This window comes from Lynx canadensis, chromosome E1 (assembly GCF_007474595.2).
Source record: "Lynx canadensis isolate LIC74 chromosome E1, mLynCan4.pri.v2, whole genome shotgun sequence".
Lineage (NCBI taxonomy): Eukaryota > Metazoa > Chordata > Mammalia > Carnivora > Felidae > Lynx > Lynx canadensis.
The window spans coordinates 37,338,985-37,364,550 of record NC_044316.2 but is presented as its reverse complement, the minus strand read 5'-3'; the positions used below and the strand labels follow the sequence as shown (position 1 = coordinate 37,364,550).

Here is a 25,566-nt window from a genome sequence, read left to right as displayed (position 1 = left end):
CCCACCTGTTGCGGCAGCCAGAAGAGCCCTGGGCACCACATTAGCTACTGGGGTTGCCACCCTCTCCCCCAGCCAGAAGACAGAAGTGCCGGGAGGGAAATGTTAGGAGGTTCCCTGAGGGGCAGGCAGGAAAGAGTTTTCACATAAATGCCAAACAGGATAGAAAATAAAGTAAAAATCTGATTCGTAAGTATGTTTTGTGAAATCTGAGAATCTTAAAGATAAAACCCTAAAAGTTTTCTGGAGAAAAAAAAAAGGTTGCTTACAAATGAGCATCAGCTGTAACTAGAACTTTCAGCAGCAGCAGCAGCCATAAGAAGATACGTAGTGTTTTCCTGTATTGCTGGATTACAAACGCAGGAATTTTGAGCCTAGAATTTTATACCCTGCTAAACTCTCAGTTGAGTGTGAACTAAAGCTACTTGAAGACATCAGAAAGCTTGCTGCACAAAGATTCTCTTAACTGTGTATATGAGCACAGTTAAGAAATGACCCCGGGGTGGAGTGACCAGCTCGGAGAGGTAAGGATGAATGTCCACGGTCGATCCAAGCAAGGATACTCATATACACATACAATTGTACACACACAAAGTATATCCATGACACTGTGGATTTCGAACACAGAGGGAGAAACCGGTGATGGGTGACAGTACACTAAGGCACTTGGTTTTTAGATGTGGTGGAAGGAAGACAATGGATATTGATGAGCTTTAGGAATAATCAGTGAGAGTGAAGCATAAGTATGGGCTGTTATAATTGTATAATTAAACACAGATTGGGCTTTATACATTGTGTAATTTTCTTTTTTTTTTTCTTTTTTTAATTTTGAGAGAGCGAGAGAGACAGCATGGGAGGGGCAGAGAGAGGGAGAGACAGAATCCCAAGGAGGCTCCACACGCTGTCAGCACTTGGGGCGTTAACTCATGAACCGTGAGATCATGACCTGAGCACAGATCAAGCTGGATGCTTAACCAAGCAGCCCCCCAGGCTCCCCTAAATTATGTAATTTTCATATCAGGAAAACAAAAATCAATCCATTGAAAGCAAGGTAGGACAGATGGAAAAGAAATAAAATGAAAATGGGGTAAACAAAAAACAACACTTAAGATGGCAGAGAGGGGGCGCCTGGGTGGCGCAGTCGGTTAAGCGTCCGACTTCAGCCAGGTCACGATCTCGCGGTCCGTGAGTTCGAGCCCCGCGTCAGGCTCTGGGCTGATGGCTCGGAGCCTGGAGCCTGTTTCCGATTCTGTGTCTCCCTCTCTCTCTGCCCCTCCCCGTTCATGCTCTGTCTCTCTCTGTCCCAAAAATAAATAACGTTGAAAAAAATTTTTTTAAAAAAAGATGGCAGAGAGAAGTCCCAACAACACAGAAATTAGAATCAATGAGTTAAGCTCACTGGTCGAAAGTTAACACACACAGAATATTAGGGGCACCTGGCTGGCTCAGTTGCAAGTGTGCAACTCGATCTCAGACTCATGAGTTCGAGCCCCACATTGGGCATTACTTAAAAAAAATACTGTTTGTTAAAAAATAAATAAATACAATAGGACAGGGAACGTGGATTGAAAGGATACGTATTACCCAATCAGACTGGGTAATTATGGCGGGAGCAAAGTGGGGTCAGGGATGAAGGGGGAAACAAGGAGGCTTGCAGGTTGATTATGACCATGTGCCATGAACCTCAGTTATTATTCGCCACAATCTGGCATATTATTAACTCAAATAAGTGGCAAAGGAGAGCAACGAGAAAGAGAAGAGAGGATAAGAAATAATGCAAGATCGAAAGTCAGTCTTCTCGAGCTCAAGTCCACCTCAGGTAAATGACTTCTTTGAGTCTATTTACTTATCTGTAAAATGGGCATAACAGGAGTATCTACTTCTAAAATTGTGGTGAGAAGGAAAATGAAATCCGGTATGGCTATTATAAGAAACTAGAAATACCAAGTGTTGATGAGGATGTGGGGAAAAGGGAACTGTCACACAGTGTTGGTGGGAATGTAAATTGGTGCAGCCACTACGGAAACCAGCATGGAGGTTCCTCAAAAAATTAAAAATAGAACTACCCTACGATCCAGGAAGGTCTGGGTGGCTCAGTTAAGCATCCGACTCTTGACCTCTGCTCAGGTCCATGACCTCACAGTTCGTGGGTTCCAGTCCCGAGTCAGTCTCTGCACGGACAGTGTGGAGCCTACTTGGGATTCTCTCTCTCTGCCTCTCTCTCTGTCCCTCCCGCTACTTGTGCTTTCTCTCTCTGTCTCTCTCTCTCTCAAAATAAACAAACTTAAAAAAAAAAAAAAAGAGCTACCCTATAATCTAGCAATTCTTCTTCTGGGTATTTTTCTGAAGAAAACAAAAACACCAAGGAGAGATATCTGCACCCTTTTGTTCATTGCAGCACATTATCTACAACAACTAAGACACGGGAGTGGCCTGAGTGCCCACTGATGGAGGAATGGGTCAAGAAGATGTGGCGTGTATATAAAATGGAATACAACTCAGCCACTGAAAGAAGGAAATCTTGCCATCTGTGACCACATGGATGGCCCCTGAAGGTACCACGTATGCTAAATGAAACAAGTCACACAGAGAAAGACAAATACCGCATGATCTCACAGGTGGAATCTAAAACAAACAAATAGACGCAATCCAGGCTCATCAGTACAGAAAACAGGCTGGGGTGGGGCCGGGAGTGGGGGGGTGGGCAAAGTGGGTGAAGGGGGTCAAAAGGTACAAACTTCCAGTTGCAAAATAAATAAGTCGCGGGGACGTAGCCTAGAGCATGATGACTGTGGTTAACAATACTGCATTGTGTTTTTGAGAGTTACTAAGAGAACAAGACTGAAAAATTCTCATGGCCAGAAAAACAATTGTAACTATGTATGGTGACGGTATATGTATAGCGCTGATCATCTCACAGATATATACAAATACTGAATGGTCGTGTTGTTACACGTGAAACTAATCTCATGTCAATTATACCCTCCGCTTAAACATTTCAAAAATAATGAAATACCGTGTGTAAAATATTTAGTACAACACATTGCTAATGTACAATGAATGTTAGCCATCATTAAGAAAAAGTGCAGTCCCCAGAGACAGGCTGAATAGAGGAAGCCCTAAGAAGCCCAGCCTTTAATTCGGTTTGGAGGTACCCAAAGTGCTGTGGGAGCCCAGAAGCTTCCAGGTAGCCCAGAGTTTTCTGGAAGAATTCACGCTAGCTGGTGCCACCCTGCTTTTGCACATCCCTGTGCCTGGAACGCTTTCTCCCTGCTCTGAATGGCTAAATTCCTCCGGGTGTCGTAAGACAGTTAAACTCGCCCCTGACTACGCTCCCAGCCCTACAGCCGGGGCAGGGTTAGGTCCTTCCATGGGCTTCCCTGGCGATAGCCCAGAGAATGAAGAAATGACATCTTCACTGAGGCACTGCTCCTTCACAGCAGGGCCTGGGTTCCAGTCACCTCTGCATCCCAGCACCTGCACCTGCCTCTGGCATGCCGATGAGGTCAATAATGGTGGTCGCTAATTCATATGACACCTCTTACCCGCTAAGTGGCATTTTAAGTGCTTCACGGACATTAACGCATGTAACCCTCACAATTACCGTGTGAGGTGAGCATTATTATCATCTCCACTTTACAGATGAGGAAACTGAGGCAAAAAGAGGGTAAGTCCCTTGTTCAAGGCCCCACAGCATGTAAGGAGCAGAGCCAGAGTTGAACTTCAAGCAGGCGGGCTCCAGAGCCAGTGCCCTCAACTGCTACCTCAGCGGTTCTCAAGCGGGGTGCCTCTGCCTCCCGTCCCCTGGTGGGGGGGCATTTGGGAAAGTCGGCAGACATTTTCAGTTGTCACGACTGGAGGGAGGCTCCTGGCATCTAGCCAGAGATGTTGCTAACCATCCTGCGCTACATAGGACAGAGCCCCACAAAGAATCATCTGGCCCCAAAGGTCACTAGTGCAGAGGTTGAGAGATCCCGGTGTATGTAGAGCGGCAATCATGTTCGAACAAATGCCTTGACGTGGTCTTTGGGTTGCAGCTGACTTAGTAAACATGGGAATGAGCTGGTTGGTGACTTGCCACTGGGAGGACAGGAGCCCCGGGTACGGAGGCCAGGTGATGGCCTCAAAGTCACCCACGACCTGCAGCCATCCGCTGATGGGCCAGGGGCTCAGAGCCAGAGTCAGAGAAGTCTCTGCCGAGGTCTGATCCTGCCTGGGCCCGCGACTCCAGGGGCTCCGGGGGCCACGTGTTAGACTGGGGAGCTGAGATTTTCCAAGGGATAAGTTTTCCCAGACTAAGGGAAATGTTGGAATGAGAACAGGCTTTGACGTTCCCTCCCAAGGCTCAGAGCCCTGACCACCCAGTGGAGGAAGGAAATAAGCGGGCAAGGCCAGTCGGCGTGACCAAAGTCTACCCCACTGCCTCACGTCACTGACCCTGGCCGGCCAAGCCAGCTCTAGGATGGACCCCGGAGTCTGGCCTCCCAGCAGGGGCCGAGGAAAGCACCAACTTTGGTCAGACAAAGCTGGCTTACAATCCTGGGGCTGCCACTTATAAGCTGCGTGACTTTGAGCAAGTCACTTTGCTTCTCTGAGCACCGGTTTCCTCATCTGTAAAATGGGAGTAACGTGGCCTGGTTTCCCTTCCCTAAAGTGTCTGTGAAGTTGCAGACGCTGAGGACCCCATTCCGCTGGCCAGCTGCCGGTCTTATTTCTCCTGGCAGGAGGGGGTCGGGTTCCATCCACAGGCAGATTTGGAAATGGGAAATCTGTGATTTTTTTTTTTTTTTCTTGAAAATCTAGGATTTATAAAAGCATCCCTTAGGGCCCCAGAAGGGGGCGGCGCTGCCCTGAGTTTGGCTCTAGAGGACCAAGGCCTCCTGCGCCCTCTGCTGGCCGCTCTAGGTTCTCATCCCATCCTGGACAATAACTAGACTCCTTAGACACAACAGGGCTTGTGGTGCTTCTGGGAGCCATGAGAAGGGGGGAGACCAGCCCAAGACATACAGAGGACAAGTGCAGGATCCTGTCTTAGCCCTTGCTCCGCCCTGCCTCATCTGCATCCCCTCCCCGGGCATCACCATTTGCTCCCCCAAGCCTCACTGGGGTGGCAAGGCAGAGCTCTGCCCCTGCTCCCTACACCCGTCTGCGTGTTTCTACAAGGACACTTTTCCTGGGGCCCCCTTCTGAACATGCCCCTGCATTCACCCCTTGGCTATCCAACCCAGCCGCACTTTCCCTGCCCATCCTCTGCCCTCTGACCCTCACCCTCATCTTAGAAGCTCAGGGGCCTCCTGATTCTCCTGCCGGGAATGGAACATCCTAGAAAGACAGGGATTCTAGGATCCATTCCTGTTTGGTCTGGAAACGCAGCCCATCGCTTCGGAAGGGCATGTGCCATCCCAGGAGCATTTGCTGAAGCTGCCTCATCCTCCACTGAGCACATCCGCCCAGGCGAGCAGGAGCGAAATGCCGAGGGGGACATGGCCTCGGCCTGAAGTGGCTGCTTACGTGCTGGATCAGCGTCTCCACGATCTTATAGCGATCGGGCATGTGGGTCACCATGTCCGCCATGTTGTCCTCAGACGTCCTCACCAGCGTCGGCCCGAAGACCAGGGCCAGGTTCCTGGGCTCCATCTGGGCAGGGGAGGAAAGCAGGTCAGCATCAACACTCCATAAGCTCTGACCTCCAGTCCCCCAGACCTTCCTCACCCCAGGCCCCTCAGGCCCAAGGCCCATCCTGAGCTATGCCTGGCTTAGGGGACGGACACCTCCTTGCTGGGTAAGGCAATGCCTCGCAAGTAGAGTACAGGCCAGATTTCAGCCTCGCTCATCCCCAGGCCTAGCAGCCGAGAGCAGTGCCCAGCCTGCTCACCCATACCGTGCTAACAGTGACAGATGCCAGAATAGGGACCTGCTGGAGGTTCTAAGGGTATTTTAAAACTGGGAGCATTCCTTTAGCTCCATTCATTTTTGCAGAACCAGAAAATACAGAGGTCTGATTAGAAAAACACAATGTGGCATGAGAGACTGGTTTAGTCTGTAGAGTGAGCAACGCTTGATTTTAAGGTTATGAGTTCGAGCCCCATGTTGGGTGTAGAGGTTACTTAAAATATTTTTTAAAAAAGGAAAAAAAAAAAAAAAAAAGAAAGAAAGAAAAATGCAATGCAAGGGATTTGAGCTAAATCCGAGGATAGATTTCTATCAGACACAGAGGGACTGTGGCTCTCTGCCTCTATGAGACCTTCAGAAACTCCGGAGATGGCTCTCCGGGGAAGAAGCACCGGCTGGCATGGAAGGGTGGGGTGGGGACAGAGTGACTACGGAGAAGGGTGTGCCTAGAGGGCCTTGGGATTATCTGACCTGGAAGAGTCTAGAATATGCTGAAAGGACCCTATATGCCTCCTTCCCCCACATTCCACGCCAGAGTCCCCCCACCTTGTTTTTCTCCGAGTGGTCAGCAATGGTCTTCAGATGGCCCACGAGGAATTTGAGAGTCTCATAGTAGTGTCCTGGGAGATCCCGGATCTGGGCGGGAGCGAGAAGGGGCACGGGGCTGTGATGGCCTCCCCATCTCCCCAGCACACCCCACAGGGGCTCCCACCGCCATACCTCCGGAGTCTGGAAACCACCCTCTAGCCAGCCCCCTTGGAGAGATGGAGAAACGGAGGCCCAGAGCGGAGAAGGGCATCTCCAAGGTCACAGAGGGAAGTGGCGGCACTGGGCTCCAGGCCTCCCCGGGGGGGGGGGGGGGGGTGGTGTGCTCTCCAGGCCCAGTGTGCCTTTTGCCCGAGGGCGTCTCTCTTTCCTTACCAGCTTCCGGAGCGTCTTCATCCGCTCCCTCGAGTCTTCGATGCGATTGGCCTCGATGAAGTCGTTGTATTTGTCTAGAACACAGTGAAGACTCTTTAGAGAGGTGGGAGGCAGTCCCTTCTCCCACTCTCACGGTGCTTCCAAGCTGAGGAGGCCCAGGCTGCTCCAGCTCAGCGTCGGCGGGGGCGGGTGGGGGGGGCGGGTGGGGGGTGCTCCATGACCTTGTGTCTATGTGACCAAACCCACTACAGCTGCACTCAGGGGCGCACCCGACCTGGGGCAGCCCATGTGTGTTTGGGAAGAAGCAGGACCTGAGCTGCACGTGCATACTGGAAAAGAGGTCCTCGTCCCAGGCTCCGGGACAAGGACACCACAAGGTCAGAAGAGGTTACCTAGAAAGAGGGAGGGGCCCTTTCAGCCTCCAGACGCCCACACCACCTGTGTCAAAATGCCCCCCAACTCCCTTCGGAAGAAGTGCATGGGGAACTTTAAAACATGGAACAGGCTAAGTTTATTCTGAAACTCATCTGACGGGTAGATGCATAAGGAGAGCGGAGAACAGTCTGTAAAGGAAGAATCACGAGGGAGGGCTTGTCCTATCCGATACTGAAACGCGCTAAAAAGATAGCATAGCTTCAGCAGCCTGGGCCTCACGGAGGAGGCTGGCCAAGGACAAGGACACAGAAAGGAGGGGAACAGGCCACGTGGATCTTTACTATGTGATAAAGGCAGCGTTTCAAATCAGTGCGGAAGGATGGAGGGGTCAATAAATGTCCCTGGGACAATTAGCTATCTTGTTGGGGGAACAAAAATCCATTTCCAGCCCACATGATAATACACAAACATGTGTGATTGCATTAGAGAGCCAAATGTCAAAGTTGCTAAAATCTTGGGAAAACCAAGAAGACGTCTTTACAACCATAAGGCCTTCCTAAACATGAGATGCAAGATCCATTAAAGATGAACAGCTTTGACTACACTTAATTGTTTTCAATTTCTGCCCTGAACAGTTAATAGGCAAACGGCAGACCGAGAGCAAATCTCCGCAAAAACTAGCGAAGGGTTAATACCCATAATACACAAGAGCTTGTCTCGTACAAATCGATACCAAGAAAGACAAACAGCCCAATAGGAAAATGGGCACACAGTCTGAACAGGAAATGAAAGGAAACAGAAAAGGCCAATAAACTAATGAAAAGATAGTTAATTTCCCTAATAATGAAAGAAATAAAAATGAAAACATAATGAGATGACATTTCCCTCAACCAATTAAGAGAAGTCTAATAAAATGCTGATAACATCTAGGGTGGATGGGGCCAATTCTCTCCTACGCTGTTGGTCAGAGTATGAACTAGGGCCTTCTTCTCAGAGGGCAGCTTGACATTAGCTTTCAAAAATGTTGACCAGGACTTTGACCTGGAAATTCTACAGTCTAGGAACCCACCTCTAGGACACCGATCCGGGCATGTAGGGACACCTTCAAGGAAAGTCATTGCAACGTGTTTTGTAAGAGCAAAAATTTGAACACAACCTGAATATCCATCAATAGGGGAGTGATTAGGCAAATTATAGTCTATTCCGACTACGAACTACCAGGTGGTTGATTTAAAAGAAGAACGGGGTAGAGCTCTTTGTACAGACACGAATGAATCTCAGAATGACAAGCCTCCTTTTGTTAAGAACCCCCACCCCCCCACCCCCAGGGGTGTGCTGAATCCTGCTCACACTGGCTCCTGAGGGCCAAAGGTGTTCATCTCTTCTGACTCCACGTTGGTGGCAGCTTATCGGTAGCTTGAAATAAGGCGCAGTAGGAGTAATTGTACCATGGAGACTACCGATCAAGGCTTTTTTTCCCTTGAGAGCCAGATGGCAAACATTTGCCAGCACGCAGGCAAACTCACCCAACTCTAGACCCTATCTATGCATGGTTGTCTCCGTCACAGGTGTAAGAGGGTCTGGGAAACAAACAGATCAGCGAACGGTCAAGAGCTGGGCTCTGGAGCCGGAAGCCTGGGGCTGAATCCTGGCTCTGACAACGTCTGTGACCTTGGGCAAATGATTTAACCTCAGTTTCCTCATCTGTACAATGGAGAGAATAGTACCTACTCCGTGGAGTTGTTGTAGGGAGCAGTGCTTGGCACACAGCAAACGCTCAGAAAGGGTCAGGATAGTCTCCAGGGAGAGGGACTAGGAGAGTGACAGGCACCTTCGGGTGTTCTTTATTTGCATCTATACTAGGTTTGTTACAAGCCCATGTTTCTCTTGTATTGAAACAAAAACCCAGGGTGCCTGGGTGGCTCAAGCGGTTAAGCCTCAACTTTGGCTCAGGTCCCGAGCTCGCGGTTTGTGAGTTCGAGCCCCATGTCGGGTTCTATGCTGACGGCTGGGAGCCTGGAGCCTGCTTTAGATTCTGTGTCTCCCTCTCTCTCTCCCTCTGCCCCTCCCCTGCTCTCTCTCAAAAAAAATAAACACTGGGGCACCTGGTTGGCTCAGTTAGGCATCCGACTTTGGCTTGGGTCATGATCTCACTGTTCCTGAGTTCAAGCCCCACGTCAGGCTCTGTGCTGACAGCTCAGAGCCTGGAGCCTGCTCTGGATTCTGTATCTGCCTCTCTCTCTCTGCCCCTCCCCTGCTCACACTCTGTCTCTCTCTGTCTCTCAAAAATAAATGTTAAAACAATTAAATAAATAAATAAGCATTAAAAAACAACAACAACAAAAACCCAATGAGTAAAGCCAACAAACCCAATAAAACGAAGTGGTCAGAGTGCCGCACAGACAGGTGTCCCTCCTCCTCCCGTCCTCCACTTCCACCCCCACTCACCGTCGGTGAAAAGAGGCTCAGGCAGTTTTCGGAAGAAGGACTTGAGCAGACTGCTGATCACATTGAGGTCCTGCCAGCGCTGGGGAGAGGGCGAAGATGTCAGGTCTCAGGCAGGCCCAGAGGGGTGCACAAACCCCATCCCCCCCCACAGGCCCAGCCCAGGTGCCCACGCCTCCATGCTAGTCTAGCCCGGCCCGGCCCTCCCTGGGGCCCACACCAAGCTCTGCCCAGACCAGGGAATCTCCGGCCTAAGGAGACTCATCAGGGTGGTGGCGGCAGAACAGCGCCCAGCTAGGTCCTGGCCCCCTGACCGGCTGGCCCCGACCCCTCCCTGCTCCAGCAAGCCCAGTGAGCTCCCACATTTGCCCACCCACAGCAAGTACTAGGCACCTTCTTTGGTGCGAGCACTATGGGACGGAAGTGAGGGAAACCTCCTTGGTGGTTGGACCTCCTCGGGCCTACTAGCACTCAATCCTGCCTCCCAGGGCTCTGCATTTAGTGGAGAGCCACCCTTGGACCCCCTCTCCTTATCCATGACATAGCAGTCATTCATGCCTGGCACCTGCCTATCTCAGGCCTTTTGCACATGCCAATTCCCTCCCCTAGAAGTTTCCTCCCTTGCCCTTCACAGGCCAGCCTCCTCATCCTACCCAAATGCCATCTCTGCAGAGACGCCTTCCCTGACAGTCACAGCTAACACAGCCACCACTGCCCCTGCCCCGTCATCTGTACAACAGCCCTGACCTTGTTTCTTCCATGGCACTTACCACACTTTGTCACCGTTGTATGCATTTTTTTCCTTCCCTGCCTACCTGCCTGGCAGGACTGTCTGTCCTGTCCTGTCTGCCCTGTCCCCCACTGTGCTCCTATCACCTAGTGAACTCAGTTAGCCTGGCACCTATATGGCCTAAGTCAGTAGTTCTCAACAGGGGCAGAATCACACCCCCAGGGACAGAACCCCCTTGGTTTCCACAACCAGAGTCTGGGGATGCTTTTAAACTTTCTGTGATACACAGGACACCTTCCCACAACAAAGAATTATTCTGCAAGGCATCAAGATTGAGAAACCCGGGTTTTTTTTTAATGTTTACTTATTTTTGAGAGAGAGAGAGAGAGAGAGAGAGAGAGAGTGCAGGGGAGGGACAGAGAGAAAGGGACACAGAATCTGAAGCAGGCTCCAGGCTCCAGGCTCCAAGCTGTCAGCACAGAGCCCGACACGGGGCTCAAATTCACAAACTGCAAGATCATGACCTAAGCCAAGTCGGACGCTTAAACAACTGAGCCACCCAGGTACCCCAAGAAACCCTGTTTTATTTTTATTTTTTTTCAACGTTTATTTATTTTTGGGACAGAGAGAGACAGAGCATGAACGGGGGAGGGTTAGAGAGAGAGGGAGACACAGAATCGGAAACAGGCTCCAGGCTCCGAGCCATCAGCCCAGAGCCCGCCGTGGGGCTCGAACTCACGGACCGCGAGATCGTGACCTGGCTGAAGTCGGACGCTTAACCGACTGCGCCATCCAGGCGCCCCAAGAAACCCTGTTTTAAATAAATGGATGGTTGGGGCGCCTGGGTGGTTCAGTTGGTTAAGCATCGACTTCAGCTCGAGTCTGATCTGTTTGTGGGTTCAAGCCCCACATCGGGTTCCGTGCTGACAGCTCAGAGCCTGGAGCCTGCTTCGGATTCTGTGTCTCCCTCTCTCTCTAACCTTCCCCCGCTCACAATCTGTCTCTCTCTCTCAAAAATAAATAAACATTAAAAAAAAAATTTTTTTTTTAAATAAATGGATTGTTGAATGCAAGAATGAATGAAGCATGGCCGGTCACTGTCCCTTGTGTCCACGAGGGGGCACCACCACCCCGTGCAAAGTCCAAGGTAACAGCCTTGACCGGAAGGGCTCAGAGTAACTCGGGCCCGGAAAACAAGGTAACACCTTCCACAAAGACACGCAGCTCCACAACACACACACTCAGTACAATGGCCCCACACCATCCCACAAACAATACCCTCCCCCTCAGGTTCATCAGGAGTTACGTCACCCTGCCCACAGCACTTAACTTCCAGCAGTCCCCAAGACAGAGGACGGGACTGGTGTCTGAGACAAAACTACACGCCCAGCACACTCTGGGCCCTGACTTGGGTCCGCTGCCCCCCCAGCCCCGGCCATGCTTCTCCCTGGCTAAGCCCCAGCGAATGTGCTTTTGGGCATATCCACCCCAAGCCAGCACAGGGCCCGCCCACCTGCCCCATCACCTCCTGGCTGTTCTCATCTCCCAGCTGCCAAACCCAAGGCTTCTGGACCCCTCCCACGTGCACACATCTGCCACTCATCCCCAGCCTCACCTGAGCCCCCCTCTCCTCTGTCCCACACGGAGCCTGGCCCTTCACTCCTGCTGCCCACCCTCTGCCCACACAGCAGTTCCCTCCATCGTCCCACTCTGTGCCCCAACGCCACCGTGTCCATCCTCCAGTGCACTCTTGGGGACTGCCTGTTTGTGCCATCACCCCAAATCCGGGGGGGGGGGCCTGCCTGACACATCTTCCCTCTCGGGCCCTACTCCCCAGTTTCTGCCAGAGAGATACCACCAGCCCCCAGCTCAAATGTTGGCTCCTCCCTGCACCCCCCTTCCTCCCTCTCACGTGGTCAACTCCTAGAGCTGCTCCCATCTTCCTTATTCCCCTGGGGCCACCGTGTCCTCCTGGCCCCTTGCACTTCTCACATGTCAGCAATTTCTCCCTTGGATGCCCCGCTCTGGGCCTCCCTCATTTGTATCCGTCAGACATAAGCTAAAGCAGACTCCACTCTCATTTATGCCTCCCCAGCTGAAGAACCACTGAAGGCTCCCTATTGTCCCTACTGTCAAGATCAAAGACTTCAGTGGAGCCATCAAAAGCCCTCCACCTCCTGCCCCGGGCCTCATCCTCCCCACTGGCGAGCCCAGGAAGGAGGAATGAAATGGGCCTGTTCTCTGTCGCGACACTCAGACCCTTCTCTGGGATTCTGGAAAATGCCATCGTTCCCAGCCTGGACTGCCTTCTTGTCCACCTGCCCCCTCCCATTCACGCTTCAAAGATTCAAACACTCAAGTCTACCACCTGCTCTGGCCCTCGGCATCTTCTCCTTCCTCATCGCACAATCTGGCCCTTGGTGAGAGAGCAGCCTTCTCCCTTGGCCACTGTCCCACACGTACTTATCTTGTCTCCCCATTTTTTCCCCAAGGGCAGGAAGACGGTCAGGTATCACCTGAAGCTTCACTAAATATGTGACTCATGGGACTTCATTGCCCAGATGCATGGTTTTCCAAAAATCTTTTTCAGCAGAGCCCCTTTTTGCCAAACAGAATCATACGTGAAAACCCAATATGAAAAAAAGAATGACATTAAAAACAGAACGAAGCAGATTTCTCTAGTTTGAGCAAAGACCGGGGTCCTGACCTGCTCCCAGCCTTCCACAGCTTTTTGGGGGAATACAGTTTGAGAAACACTGACCCTGCTGCAAATTCTTTTTTTTTTCACATTAAAATATCTCTTTGGGGGGCCCCTGGGTGGCTCAGTCAGTTAATCCTCTGACTTTGGCTCAGATCTTGTGGATCTTGTGTGAGTTTGAGCCCCGCGTCAGGCTCTGTGCTCACAGCTCAGAGCCTGGAGCCTGCTTCGGATTCTGTGTCTCCCTCCCTCTTTGCCTCTCCCCCATTTGCGTTCTGTCTGTTTCTCTCTCTAAAAATAAATGAAACATTTAAAAAAATGTTTTTAATTCTTTTAATATATATTTTGGGGGGGGGGGCGCCTAGGTGGCTCCGTCAGTTAAACGTCTGGCTCTTGGTTTTGGCTCAGGTCATGATCTCATGGCTTGTAGATTCAAGCCCCACGTTGGGCTCTGTGCTGACAGGGCGGAGCCTGCTTGGGATTCTTTCTCTCTGCTCCTCCCCTGCTCATGCTCGCTCTCTCTCAAAATAAATACTTAAAAAAATATATTTTTCTTTAGGTTTTTTTCCAGCTTACTGAGATATAACTGCCATTTTTTTTAAGAAGTGAGCTTTTTTTTTTTTTACAGGAAGTGGAACTTATTGGTGGGCATGAATAGGGAGGGACAGCGCCAAGGTTCTCGTGAATGCAGAGCCCAGCAGTTGTCCAAGGGGCCACGATTAGGGATGTATTTGACCCCCAGCCATCTGGGATGAGCCGCTTTTCGGCCACCACGTCTACAAATTCATCCGCAATAAACTGAGTAAAGCCCCACTTCTTGGGAATGTGGATCTTCTGTCGGCCAGGGAACTTGAACTTGGCCCTGTGTAGGGCCTCGATCACAGACTCCTTGTTCTGCAACTTGGTACAGATGGACATGATGACTTGGCCGATGCGGACCTTGGCCACCGTGACCGGGGGCTTTCCAAAGGTGCCCCGTCCCCCCACACCGCATACCCGTCTGGAGCCTAGACCGGAGACAGCATGAGGCCAAACCTCAATGTCCACTGGGAAAGGCTGTCCCCACGGTCCCTTAGGGCAGCCTATACAATCGACAGGCTGCATACACCACCAAGGAGGCTGCTGTTTGCAGCCGCGGCACCCTGGGTCCCCGTGGGGAAAGAGCACAGTCGGCTTAACCGGCTGCTGAGCCTGCTGCAAACTTTTAAGTGTGGCTGTCAGACTGCTTCACGAGCCGGCTTTGTCTCATCTGACCGGCCCCTCCTCTTCCCACGTTGCAACCATTCGAAGTCCTGGCTGCTCCAGAAAATACCACAGGCTCCCCTTCTAAGCCAGGGGTCTGCGGAGCACAGCCTGTGGGTCAAGTCCAGCCTGCGGCCTGGTTTTGTGTGGCCCTGGAGCTAAGAACGGTTTTCACGTGTTTAAAGGACTGAAGAAAAAGAAGGAGGAGGAGGAGGAGACCGCGTGGTAACCAGCACCCAAAACATCTGCTACCTGGTCCTTTACAGAGAAGGTGAGTCGACTGTTGGCAAACCTTCAGGGCCCGCCCCTTCGCCCAGGCCATTCCCTCGGCCCGGAATGCCCTCGCCCGGCTTTCACCGGCGTTTAGTGAACTCTACTCATCCTCAAGGCCCCCAAACTATTGCCTGCGAGCCTCTGCCTCAAGGCTCCCTAGCCACGGCTGCACCTGTCAGGCCTCAGCTGGGGGGATGCCCATCCCTGGGCCTGGCCCGCAAGGACAGGTCCCGTCTCACCCGTCTTCGTGCCCCGGCCCGCTGCCAGGCACGCTGCAGGGTACAAGGAACACGACAGACACACACGCCACCTCGGCCCCTCCCCGCCTCCACAGACTCCCCGGCTGCACCCACCTCATCCTGTAGGTTGATGTCCCCGGGCCCACGGTTGAGCTGCTCCTGCAGGCTGGACACCACTGCATTGTTACCAGGCACTCGGTAAATGCCCGTGGACTCCAGACCCCGTGCCTCCACGATGCGACAGCATGCAGCCACGATCAAGGGGACCCGCTGCGGACAGGCAGGGCAGACGTGTTAGGAAGGTAAAAGGCAGGATTCCCCACCGGTGAGCCAGAAGAGGGGGGAAGGCCAAGACGGGAGCGGTGCACGGCCGGAGCTGCTGCCCGGGGGCCCCATGCAGGGGAACAGAAGGCCCTCACCGTCTCCGGGCACCAGAGCCTCACCACGGTGGGCACGGGAGCACTGACTGGAGGGTGGGGATTCCGGGCTCTGCCTCAGTTCTGCTGTTCCCTCCCTGGGCTCTGCCCCCCGACAACCCCCACAACCGCGGTGTCTCTAAGATGAGGCGGAGAGCCGGTTCCAAAGTCCCTCACAGCTCTGACCCTCTGTGCCTTGGTCTGCCCCCTTCTCTGCCTGTCCTGGGGTACGGCGGGGGCTCACCTGGTTCTCTATGGCTGGTTGGCACTCCTCCAGACGGACCCCAAACGCCCTAGGAGCTGCCTTCTTGTTCTTCTTGATGATGTTGATGCCCCATGGGGTTTTGGGAGTGGCAGCACTGTCATCTGGGGTCGGAGAAGGCAGACAAAGTCAGGGTGAGCGGGGGGCGGGGGCGGCCGGGGAGGGGCAGCAGCCACACTTGGTCACACACACCCACCCATGTTTGGACATGTGGGGACTCCATCAGAAAGGCAACTGGAATGCTGAGGGCTGATGGGAAATTATATCCTGAGAGAAGGCCTCAGAGATGAGGGGGTTTATTCCTGAGGAGTCAGCCCTCGGAGGAAAGTAAGGACTTCTATATGGCCTCGAGGGCTAAAACAACAAGGTGGGGGTCGCAGATTCTGATACAACCAAAGAAAGAACTTTCTAATAGTCGAAAGTGTATAAAGAGGGAAAAGGCCGCCTCCAGAGAGGATGAGCCTCCTGTTCCTGAAGGGACACAGGCAGGGACTTGGAGAACACACCAGCTGGATGTCACGGAGGAAATCAGGTTCCAGGCCCTTCCAGCCCTGAGACTCTGAAAGTCCCTAGACCCTCACAGGCATACACACACAGACTGACATACCAGGATAATCCTGGCACACATCCAGCCCAACACATGCGCGCGCGCACACACACACACACACACAAGCCCTTGGCTCCCATGTAGACCCACAGAACTGACCCCCACCCTCCCACATGTGCACACACACATACTGCCCCCTTATCAGCCACCTTCCTACCCTTGCTCCCTGCGGACTGTCCTGCGTCCTGAAGCCACGTGCGGTACTCTGTTTGAGGAACTCAGACTTGAGGCCCCCAGGCCACGAGAGACTTTGGGGAGGAGTCAGCTTTGGGCCCAGAGCTATGGCTGTTGTAGGAAAAGGAGGAGAGGAAAAGTCTTCATCTGGGGTCACCCACATGCCACCTGCCCCAGCCTCCTACCACTTTAGACCTCCCCTCCAGCCCTGACGAATCCCTCCTTGTCCTTCTGGGGACTGGAGACTCTGCCTACTCACCCACCCACCCCACCCCCGTAGAGGGGGATTCAGAGGCTGCCTTGGGCCCGGAGGTGGGCCAGGAGGATGAGCTCTGTCTGGAGTGCCCCCGCCTCATGGTCAAGACTATTCGTGAGAGCTGGACCTCACCTTACTTTGCGATAATCATTAAGCTTCTTGCTGATCAGAGCTTGGTTGGCACAGCCGGGGTCCTGGAGGAAAGGAAAGAGAAAGCAGACCCCCTCAGTGCCCACAGCCAGCCAACTCAGGCCTCATCCCTGGCCCCTGCCTCGGCTTCGCCAGCTGGAGGGCTCACACCCTGGAGCGAGAAAGACCAGGGCTGGACTCCTGAGCACCCCCTCACCAGCTGTGTGACCTAGGTAATCCACTGGCCTCTCTGAGCCTCAGTCTCCTCCACAGTAACAAAGAAGATAACATGGCAACCTCAGGGTTGGGCTGCAGAATTGTGCATGTAGCACTCATCACATTCCTGGCCAGGCACAGAGGAGATGCCCCTAGGACTGGCAGCCCTGGCAATAATGGAAGTCACGTGGGACCCCCTGACTGTACCCTGCTGGGGACAGCCCAGCCAGGCCCCCCAGAACAGGGCCACACATTCCAGGTACCTTCCTCCCTACAGTAAGGAAAGACAATGTCCTGAGGGGAGCAGAGCCTGGTTCAGCCAAAGGATGTGTCTCTTGTCAGTAAGAGGGTCTGTGGCCCAGAGGCCAGGTGCTGGCACCCCTCTCCCCCTGGCCCAGCATCCTCATGGCAGAGACCAGCCCCGGAGCTCAGGACCCCCACAGAGCTGTGTGCACGTGAGCAAAGGCACCTCGGTGCAGGCCCCTGCTGGAGGGGGGCGGGCAAGTGAAACGGAAACGTCAGCCCCGGCTCTGGGTGTGCAGCTGCAGCTGCCCAAGAGGGGGCGCCATTGAGAAACTACCCTGAAATCCCTGCCAAAGCCTTTGGCTCAACCAGTGCAGCCTGCTGCCAAAGGCCAATCCTCTTGGCCTCCTCCCAAGGTCAATGTGTTGGTGCCCTGCTGACAGGCCAGCCCTGTCAGAAGGGCCAGCCACGGTTCTGGCACAGGGGCAACCGCATTCTGTAATCACTCCATAAGAAAACCCCGGCTTTCTGAAGCAAGACCTAAGATTGGCCGGGAGCTGACCTCTCTGTGCCACAGCCTGCCCAAGGCAGTAATAATAATGATAATAACGATAATATTCGTGCCCTCCCTATAGTTATTAGTGTTCCTTGCCGGCCAGGGAGCACTGAGGGTGCTGAGGGCTCCGGGAGCCGCTGTCTGTATTTTTCTCTTTACACCACCAAGCCCAGGCACGTAGGGCTGCAGGGGGTACCCCCTGTTGGCCCATTTTATGGAGGAGGGAACTGAGGCTCAGAGCGGTGAAGCGAGGTCCGCGGCAGGGGAGGGGCGGCCCTGGGGCCTCCCTGCACACCCGCCCCCCCCCCCGCCCCGCCCCGCCCCGCCCCAGCCCTGGTGGGCGGCCGGGCCCTCACCGCGCCCTCCGGCCCTGCTGTTCTCTCGGATCGCTCTGATCCAGCCCAGCATGTCATCCCGGTCCTCAGCCTGAAAGAGATATTCACAGAAGTCAGCGGTGGTCAGCCGGAACACGTGCCTCCTCTTGGTCTCGCTGTAGGAGATGTCCACCAGGCAGGAGCCGATGCAGACGGGCGCCGCCTCGTCCTCACCTGCGACGGCCGCCGCCGCCCCCGCCGCCGCCGCCGGCCCGGGCTCCCGCCGCTCCTTGCTCAGCAAGAGGGAGCGTCGCCCGCAGCGCGTGCGTAGACCCGCTTCCACTGGCGCAGGCCGCCGCCCGCTTTCTGCAGGGAGACACGGGGTGGGGGGGGGGGGGGAGAGAGACACGGGAAGGGGGAGGGTGTGAGAGGCGGGGCCTGCCCTCCCCGCCCCCACAGCGCGAGGGGGCCCCGGGAGCTGCAGCGCCACAGCAGTGGGGACCCCGCCCACGGCCAGGAGCCCCCTGCCCCACCCTCCTGCCCAGCCCCTTACCTGCCTGGACACCCCTACCCACCGTTCTCAGTCCCCCAACCTTCCTTTAAACACCAGCATCTTTAAACACTAGCATCCGACTTCGGCTCAGGTCGCGATCTCACAGCTGGTGAGGCCCTCGTCCGATCCTCTGTCTCCCTCTCTCTGTGCTCCTCCCCTGCTCCAGTTCTCTCTCGCGCTCTCAAAAATCAATCCATCAATCAATCAATACGAGCATCAACGGGGCATCTGGGTGGCTCAGTTAGTTAAAGCCTCCGACTTCGGCTCAGGTCATGATCGCGCAGTTCGTGAGTTCAAGCCCAGCGTCAGGCTCTGTACCGACAGCTTGCTCAGAGCCTGGAGGCTGCTCCAGATTGTGTCTCCCTTTCTCTCTGCCCCTCCCCCGCTCACACTCTGTCTCTGTCTCTCTCAAAACTAAACATTAAAAAAAAAAAAATACTAGCATCAACAGCATCTGGTCAGCAATGCCCCCACAGCAGCAGCGAGGCCCCCACCCAGCATAGCCCACCTTACATAAAATCCTTGTAAAGCTGTTCCTAAGTCCACACACTGCCCCCTGCGCAGCAAACTGATCAAGAATTCCCCACCGCACCTGCTCTCCCAGCTTGTCTGCCCCTCGTTCAAGACTCTACTCTGTATCCTGGTCTCAGAGGCCACTCATAAGGTCACTCTGGCCCCTCGTGCTGCCGAAGCAGCTTCTCCGTCCGGCCTGGCCTTTTCCTTAGCCTCTCTGAGGCACGTTACCAGCCTGCAGCTCCTTCCTTCTCCAAGCCCTCTCTTGGCATCCGGGACCCCGTGGTTCCTGGTTTTCCTCCTCATCCCACTGGCTCCTTCTCAGTCTCCTCCATTGGTTTTCTCCCCCCCACCCCCGCCCCCCCACAACATGCTCTCATCAGCGGTTCTCAACTGGAGCGAATGGTCCCCAGAGGACATTTATCTGGAGATATTTTCAGTCGTCACACCTGGAGACGTGCTAGGGCATCTAGTGGGTAGAGGCCAAGGATGCTGCTAAACACGCCCCGATGGCCAAGACAGCCCCCCACAACAAAGAATCATGGGGCCCCACATGACTCTAGAGCGGAGGCTAAGCCCCTGCCCTACAGGAGGGGGAGCTCCAGAACTTTGTCCTGGGCTCCCCTTTCCCTGAATGTCTCTCCTGTGATGTCATCCACACCTGTGGCTTTAAATCCCTGGTCCAGCATCCTCCCCCGACCCCCCCCCCCCAGCCACAGTCCTGCACCTCCCACTGCCTACTCAGTGTCCCCATGTGCATGTCTCATAGGCACTCCACGGGGTACTTGATTTTTGTCACCAAATTTATTCCTCCACAGCCCTCCCCAACTTCTCCAGCTCAACAAATCCAAGTAATCTCTGTGCCAACGTGGGGCTCAAACTCACGACCCTGAGATCCAGTGTCACTCTACCCACTGAGTCAGACAGTCGCCCCTGCAGCCACCATTTTAAAATGTAAGCGAGATGGTGTCTCTCCCCTGCTTAGCACTCCCTGGTAGGTTCCCACCGCCACTGGAATCAAACCCAAGAACTTTCATGATGTGTCTCTCCCCCTCCAAACTCAGCTTCTCCACTGACTTCTTTCTCGCTGTGTCAAGACACAGGGGCCCTTCTCTAGTGAACAAGCCAACCCTTTCCTTTCTTGGGCCTTTGTTCTTTCTTGGCTGTCCCTTCTGGCCAGAGCCCCTTCCCTCACTTCTCCATGTGGCCTCCTTGCCCTTTAGATCTGAGATCAAATGTCACAAACATCACTTCCTCAGTGAGGACTTCGCTGACCATTTTTTCTTTCTTTTTAAAAAAAAAAAAAAAAACATTTATTTATTTATTTTGAGGCAGGGGTTGGGGGGTGGGGGGGGGAGAGCGTGCATGAGTCGGGGAGGGGCAGAGAGAGAATCCCAAGCAGGCTCCACACAGCCGCACAGAGCCCAACAAGGGGATCGAATTCACGAACCGTGAGATCATGGGCCTGAGCTGAAATCAAGAATCAGACGCTCAACCGACTGAGGCCACCCAGGAGTCCCCACTGACCATTTTTTAATAAAGGCAGCTCCCTGCTACCTCCAGAATTAAAGGCAATTCACATCACCCTGTTCATTTCTCTGAGTGCTTACTGTAACCTCCGCTTAATGCTGGTTCGGATTTCTCCAGTAAATGGAAGCTCCTGGGGGCCGGGAACTGGTCTGTCCTCTCACATCCTTAGCCAAGAGCCTACAGCCTCCACAGGCGTAGGGTAAGTGCTCATCAATATTTATTGAATAATGAATTAATGAATTAATCATCCTTGGAGCACCCTGAGGGCAGAGGCTCTCCCCCATCAGGCCCAGGGCTCCCATTCCTTGCACCGGTGGCCTACCTACCACTCATCCAACAGGGCCTCTGCCCTCAGAACGAGCCAGATGAGGAAACTCCGTGGCTGGCGGGTAACCACGGCCACATCTGACCATGAGCCCTGCCCACCACCACAGACCTGCTGGACCCAGACAGGATTGTCAGAGCAGGAAATGACATGACCCTCCAGGGGAATTTGTTTTCATGTTCATATTTTGATTTTGAGAGAGAGAGAGTGGGCGTGCAAGTGGGGAGGGGCAGAGAGAAAGGGAGAGAGAATCCCAAGCAGGCTCCAAGCTCAGCACAAAGCCCGGCTCGGGGCTCGATCTCACGACCATGAGATGGTGACCTGAGCCGAAATCAAGAGTCAGATGCTTAACTCACTGAGCCACCCAGGCGCCCCTCCAGGGGAATTTCTTATGTCAGAGTGAGGGGGGGTGACAAGGTGACCTTTTTTTTAAAAAAATTTTTTTTAATGTTTATTTATTTTTGAGACAGAAAGAGACAGAGCATGAACAGGGGAGGGGCAGAGAGAGAGGGAGACACAGAATCTGAAATGGGCTCCAGGCTCTGAGCTGTCAGCACAGAGCCCGACGCGGGGCTCGAACTCACGGACTGTGAGATCATGACCTGAGCCGAAGTCGGACGCTTAACCGACTGAGCCACCCAGGCGCCCCAACAAGATGACCCTTTGAGACCGAACCAACTAGGTGACCTTGGACAAGTCAAGCCCCCTCCCTTGGCATCAGTGTTCCCTACTGGTAAATGAAAGGTGAACTAGCCAGTTCCCAAGGTTACATCCTGCTCAAATGGTAGGTCTGTGACTGCAGGGACCTGTCACACCTACCTCCCTCTGCCCGACAGTGAACGGTCTCTGAAAGAGCCTGGAGGCTGGGTGGGGGTTGCCCGGGAGAGGCTAGGCTTGCCAGAGCGGACAACATCCGGCTGGACATCGGTTCCCTGGACAGACTAAGGGCCCGAAGCTGACTTAATGACCCCTCTCCTAACTCCCAGGCCACAACACCGAGGGGACAAGTGAAATCGGGTCCTGGCCAAGCCAGGAGTGGAAGCCCCTGTCCTCCAGTACCGGTCAGTGAGCAGGAAGGGCCCAGTTCCCGTCCCTGCCTGGGAGACACTGTGGTGCGGCTGCCTGGGGCCATCCAGAGCTGGGAGATGGGCCACCTTGCAGGCCGGAGTCAGCAGTTCTCCCCTGGCCCTCAGAGGAGCTCAAACTTGGGGCTGGAAGGGTTCATCTCCCCTTCCTCAGCTCACACAGCTGGCCCCTGCTGCCCTCCTAGGCAACCCCTCCTGCCATCTTGCTGGCTTTCCTCTTTGGTCTGCTCTCCCCGCTTCCTCTCAAGGTGCAGCCAGTCTCTCGCCTTCTCCCTCAGTGCTCCCACACCTGTGGCTACAAGTGCACACCCTGATAGACTCCCTCCCGAGTGCCACAGCCCTAGAGCCTCTGAACCCAGGACACCCCCACCGGGGCATGACCCAGGGCCCTTGGACTCCACAAGTCCCCAAAGGAACCCTTGGCTTCCACTCACCAACCTGCCCCTCCAGTGCCCTGTGGCTCAGGGGAAGGCCCCATCGCCCCCGCAGCCATCATCTGCCTCCTCCACCCTCCCTCACCTCCCAGCCATCAGCAAGCCAAACCCATCGGTCCCTCAGTGTCTCTAAATTGTCCCTTCCCCTCCGCCCCATGCCACGACCTTAGAGCCCCCGCCCTCGCTCACCTGGACAGCGGCAATGGCATTGTCACCTCCTATCACAGATGTGACCCTTGCCTCCTGGGCTTACACACCTCCCATCGCCATCTAAACCCCTGCAAAGGCTTGTCCTGGGTGATGAGGTCCCGAAGCAGGCACCTGACTCCCCACCTCGGCTTCTACCTCTCACCTGGCTCGCGGCCGCCCAGCACACCCCCTCTGTTCCTTTCTCCCAGACCATCCAGGAGGGCATCTCCACTGTCAGAGCACTTCCCACCCCCTCCCTGTTCTGTGGATTCTCACACACCCTTCATGTCACAGCCTCCCCGACACCTTCCCCCAACCCCGCCTAGGCTGGGGTCACCTACTGCGTGCCATTCGTCTCAGCTCTCCAGTCCTGACAGTCGTGGGCTGGCAACTCTTATGCACCGGGTGCTTCCTCTGCTTGTCCTGAGCCCCAGCGGGGTGGGATGGCCTGCCTCCCACACCACTAAATACCCAGAACCTCGACCGAGAATCGGGAGCATGGCAGGCACTCGGTCATTATCGTGGACTGGATGAGGGCACAGATGGATGCCAGCCCCACCTGGCCCATACATCTCACTTCACCTCCCACCAGCCCGGGACGTAGAATGACACTGTCCCCACGTTACAGATCAGAAGAGTGAGGTACAGAGGTTAAGGGGCTTGCCCAAAACCATATGCTGGATAAGTGGCTGGGCAGGAGCTCCCAGTCTGTCTGACCTCAAAGCTTACATTCTCTCCAGGTACAAGACCCCGAGAAGGCGGGGTGGAAAATTCAACTAATAGCAGAGGACTAGCAGCTCCCCGTGCCAGGCACTGGGTGCACTTTTGCTGAGATCATCTCGTTTAATCCTCAGCAACAGGTGTATATGCTAGGGATTGTTGTTAGCTCTATTTACAGACGAGGAAACTGAGTCATAGGCGGGTGAGTCACCCAAGCTTCCCCCGGGCAATTCATGATGCAGGCAAGGGCCGAGCCCAGGTCGATGCTAACTGCTCCGCTCAGCTTCGCCCGGGCCGCGTCGCCTCCGTGGACCCAGGGCCCCGGCCTCCTCGCTCTGGGATCCTGTTTGTCTCCCCCTGCCACCTGCATGCCCAGCCGTCGCTGTGGTCGCCCTTAATTGGTCCTCCTGCCTCCAGCCGGCCCCAGCCGGGGCCCCTCTCTAATTCATTCCCCAGGAAGCCAAATGAAAGAGACCCCAGGGGCTTCAGTGGCTCTTAGGATAAAGACTAAAAGCTTTGCTGGCCCCGCAAGGCCCCGAAAAGGCTAACGTCTGCCTTCTTTTGGGGTCTCAGCTCCTCCGAAAGAATCACCCTGGCCTTGCTCCCTCATTTTCTGTGAGCCCCCAGTGACCCTTTCTGGGGCGATCAGCCAACCAAGGATCACTGTGGGATGGTTCTGTCAGAATTCCAGGCACAGTTTGACCAGATCCCTCCCGCAGCAGCAGAGACGACCTCTCTGGTTAACCCCTCTTGTTCGTGAGTTCTTTATGCCCCCCAGGAAGTTCTTCCTAATATCTAACCTCTACCCCTCAGGCTACAGCCTCAGCTGGTTCCCTCTGGCTCCAGAGGCTGTGGGGCGGGTATAAAAGCCGGAGAGTTCTGCCGGAGACAGCGTCCATCCACCTCCACCTCAGGCTGCCAACCACCTTACCTTCCCCTTCTTGGTGAGGACCTGCTTATAATACAACCAGCCTTCTCTCCTGATATCGCTGAAGGTTGCGTCCGAGAGGTCAGAGGTTGAGTGTCGCTTAGAAGGAACATCAGCATCTTCGGAAGTACCCCAGCTATCCAAGGACTGCAGGGACACAACGGAGGGCAACTTAGGGGGGCTCCCACGGTGCCAGCATGCCAGAAGGCCCATGGACCTCGCACAGCCACACGGGCCTGGTGGATGCCTGGGCTACGCTCTGCTGTGCTGTGTGGCCTCACAGGCCCCGCTTGCCCTCTCTGAACCACCGCGCTGAGGTCATGGGACGTATGTGCCGAGGAAGCCAGAAAGGAAGAAAGGCTATGACCTGCCGACCACATGTCTCACCACGCTAGAAAAGCCAATCTGGTACCTCCTTTAATTTTATGGACTTGAAGCAACTAAGGAAACAAAGGAAGTGATTGTGACAACACGGAGTTAAATAAACAGAGGAAGTGGAAACATCAACAAAGGCTGAGTTAGTGGAGCATGTAGTCATGTCCACAAGGAGTTAAACAGAGGAAGTGATAGTGTCAACACGACTCCAGCAACAGAAGTGACAGGTCAAGGGAGAGTTAAGTAAGCAGAGGAAGCGATAAGGAATAAGCCAGGTGACAATATCCTCAAGGTGTTAAATGAACCAAAGATACCGAGGGTTTGAAATCAAGTGGCTTTTCTAGTCTACCCGTAATCACGAAGAGTTAAGGCCATTTCAGAACTGACCCCACGTCTCCCCAGGGTCTGAGCCTGGAAACTCCAGCCTGTCCATCACTCTCAGTCCTGTGTCCCCCTCCTTTCCAATGTCCCCCCCTCCCCTGAAGACACCACACAAATACCGCCCCAGGCCACCCTGTGCAGGCAGTTTTTGGTACCCACAGGGAGCAAGCAAACGAAACGAAATCCCTGCCCTCACAGAGCTTACATTCTATCTGGGAGACAAGCAAGAGAGGGGACAGATGCATAAACTGTATCACATGAGAAGTGCTAAGGAGAAAATAGGCATCACATGTCAGGGGTGAAGGCTAAAATCTCAGAAAAGGTGGAGATAAACCCGAAGAAAGTAAAAGGTGAGGGGCGCCTGGGTGGCTCAGTCGGTGAAGCATCCGACTTCGGCTCAGGTCATGATCTCACGGTTTGTGAGTTCGAGCCCCACGTCGGGCTCTGTGCTGACAGTTCAGAGCCTGGAGCCTGCTTCGGATTCTGTGACTCCCTCTCTCTCTCTGCCCCTCCCCCGCTCATGCTCTGTCCCTCTCTGTCTCTTAAAA

The 25,566-nt window shown here is 54.2% G+C and overlaps 1 protein-coding gene and 1 non-coding gene across 2 annotated transcripts in view; both read right to left on the bottom strand.

Annotated features, from left to right (window-relative positions):
- The window catches only part of ARHGAP23 (Rho GTPase activating protein 23), a 47,365-nt gene that overhangs the window by 9,881 nt on the left and 11,918 nt on the right, over window positions 1–25,566 (bottom strand). Inside the window, 13 exon segments of the mRNA XM_032595708.1 lie at window positions 5,509–5,634; window positions 6,436–6,525; window positions 6,811–6,884; window positions 9,634–9,712; window positions 14,927–15,082; window positions 15,473–15,594; window positions 16,255–16,272; window positions 16,275–16,333; window positions 16,335–16,382; window positions 16,660–16,721; window positions 18,017–18,295; window positions 18,298–18,351; window positions 24,266–24,409. Of these exon segments, the coding sequence (XP_032451599.1) occupies window positions 5,509–5,634; window positions 6,436–6,525; window positions 6,811–6,884; window positions 9,634–9,712; window positions 14,927–15,082; window positions 15,473–15,594; window positions 16,255–16,272; window positions 16,275–16,333; window positions 16,335–16,382; window positions 16,660–16,721; window positions 18,017–18,295; window positions 18,298–18,351; window positions 24,266–24,409 (1,311 nt within the window).
- On the bottom strand, window positions 14,113–14,246 carry LOC115501888. The gene has a single exon (XR_003964942.1). It is a non-coding gene; the product is annotated as a small nucleolar RNA SNORA70 (small nucleolar RNA).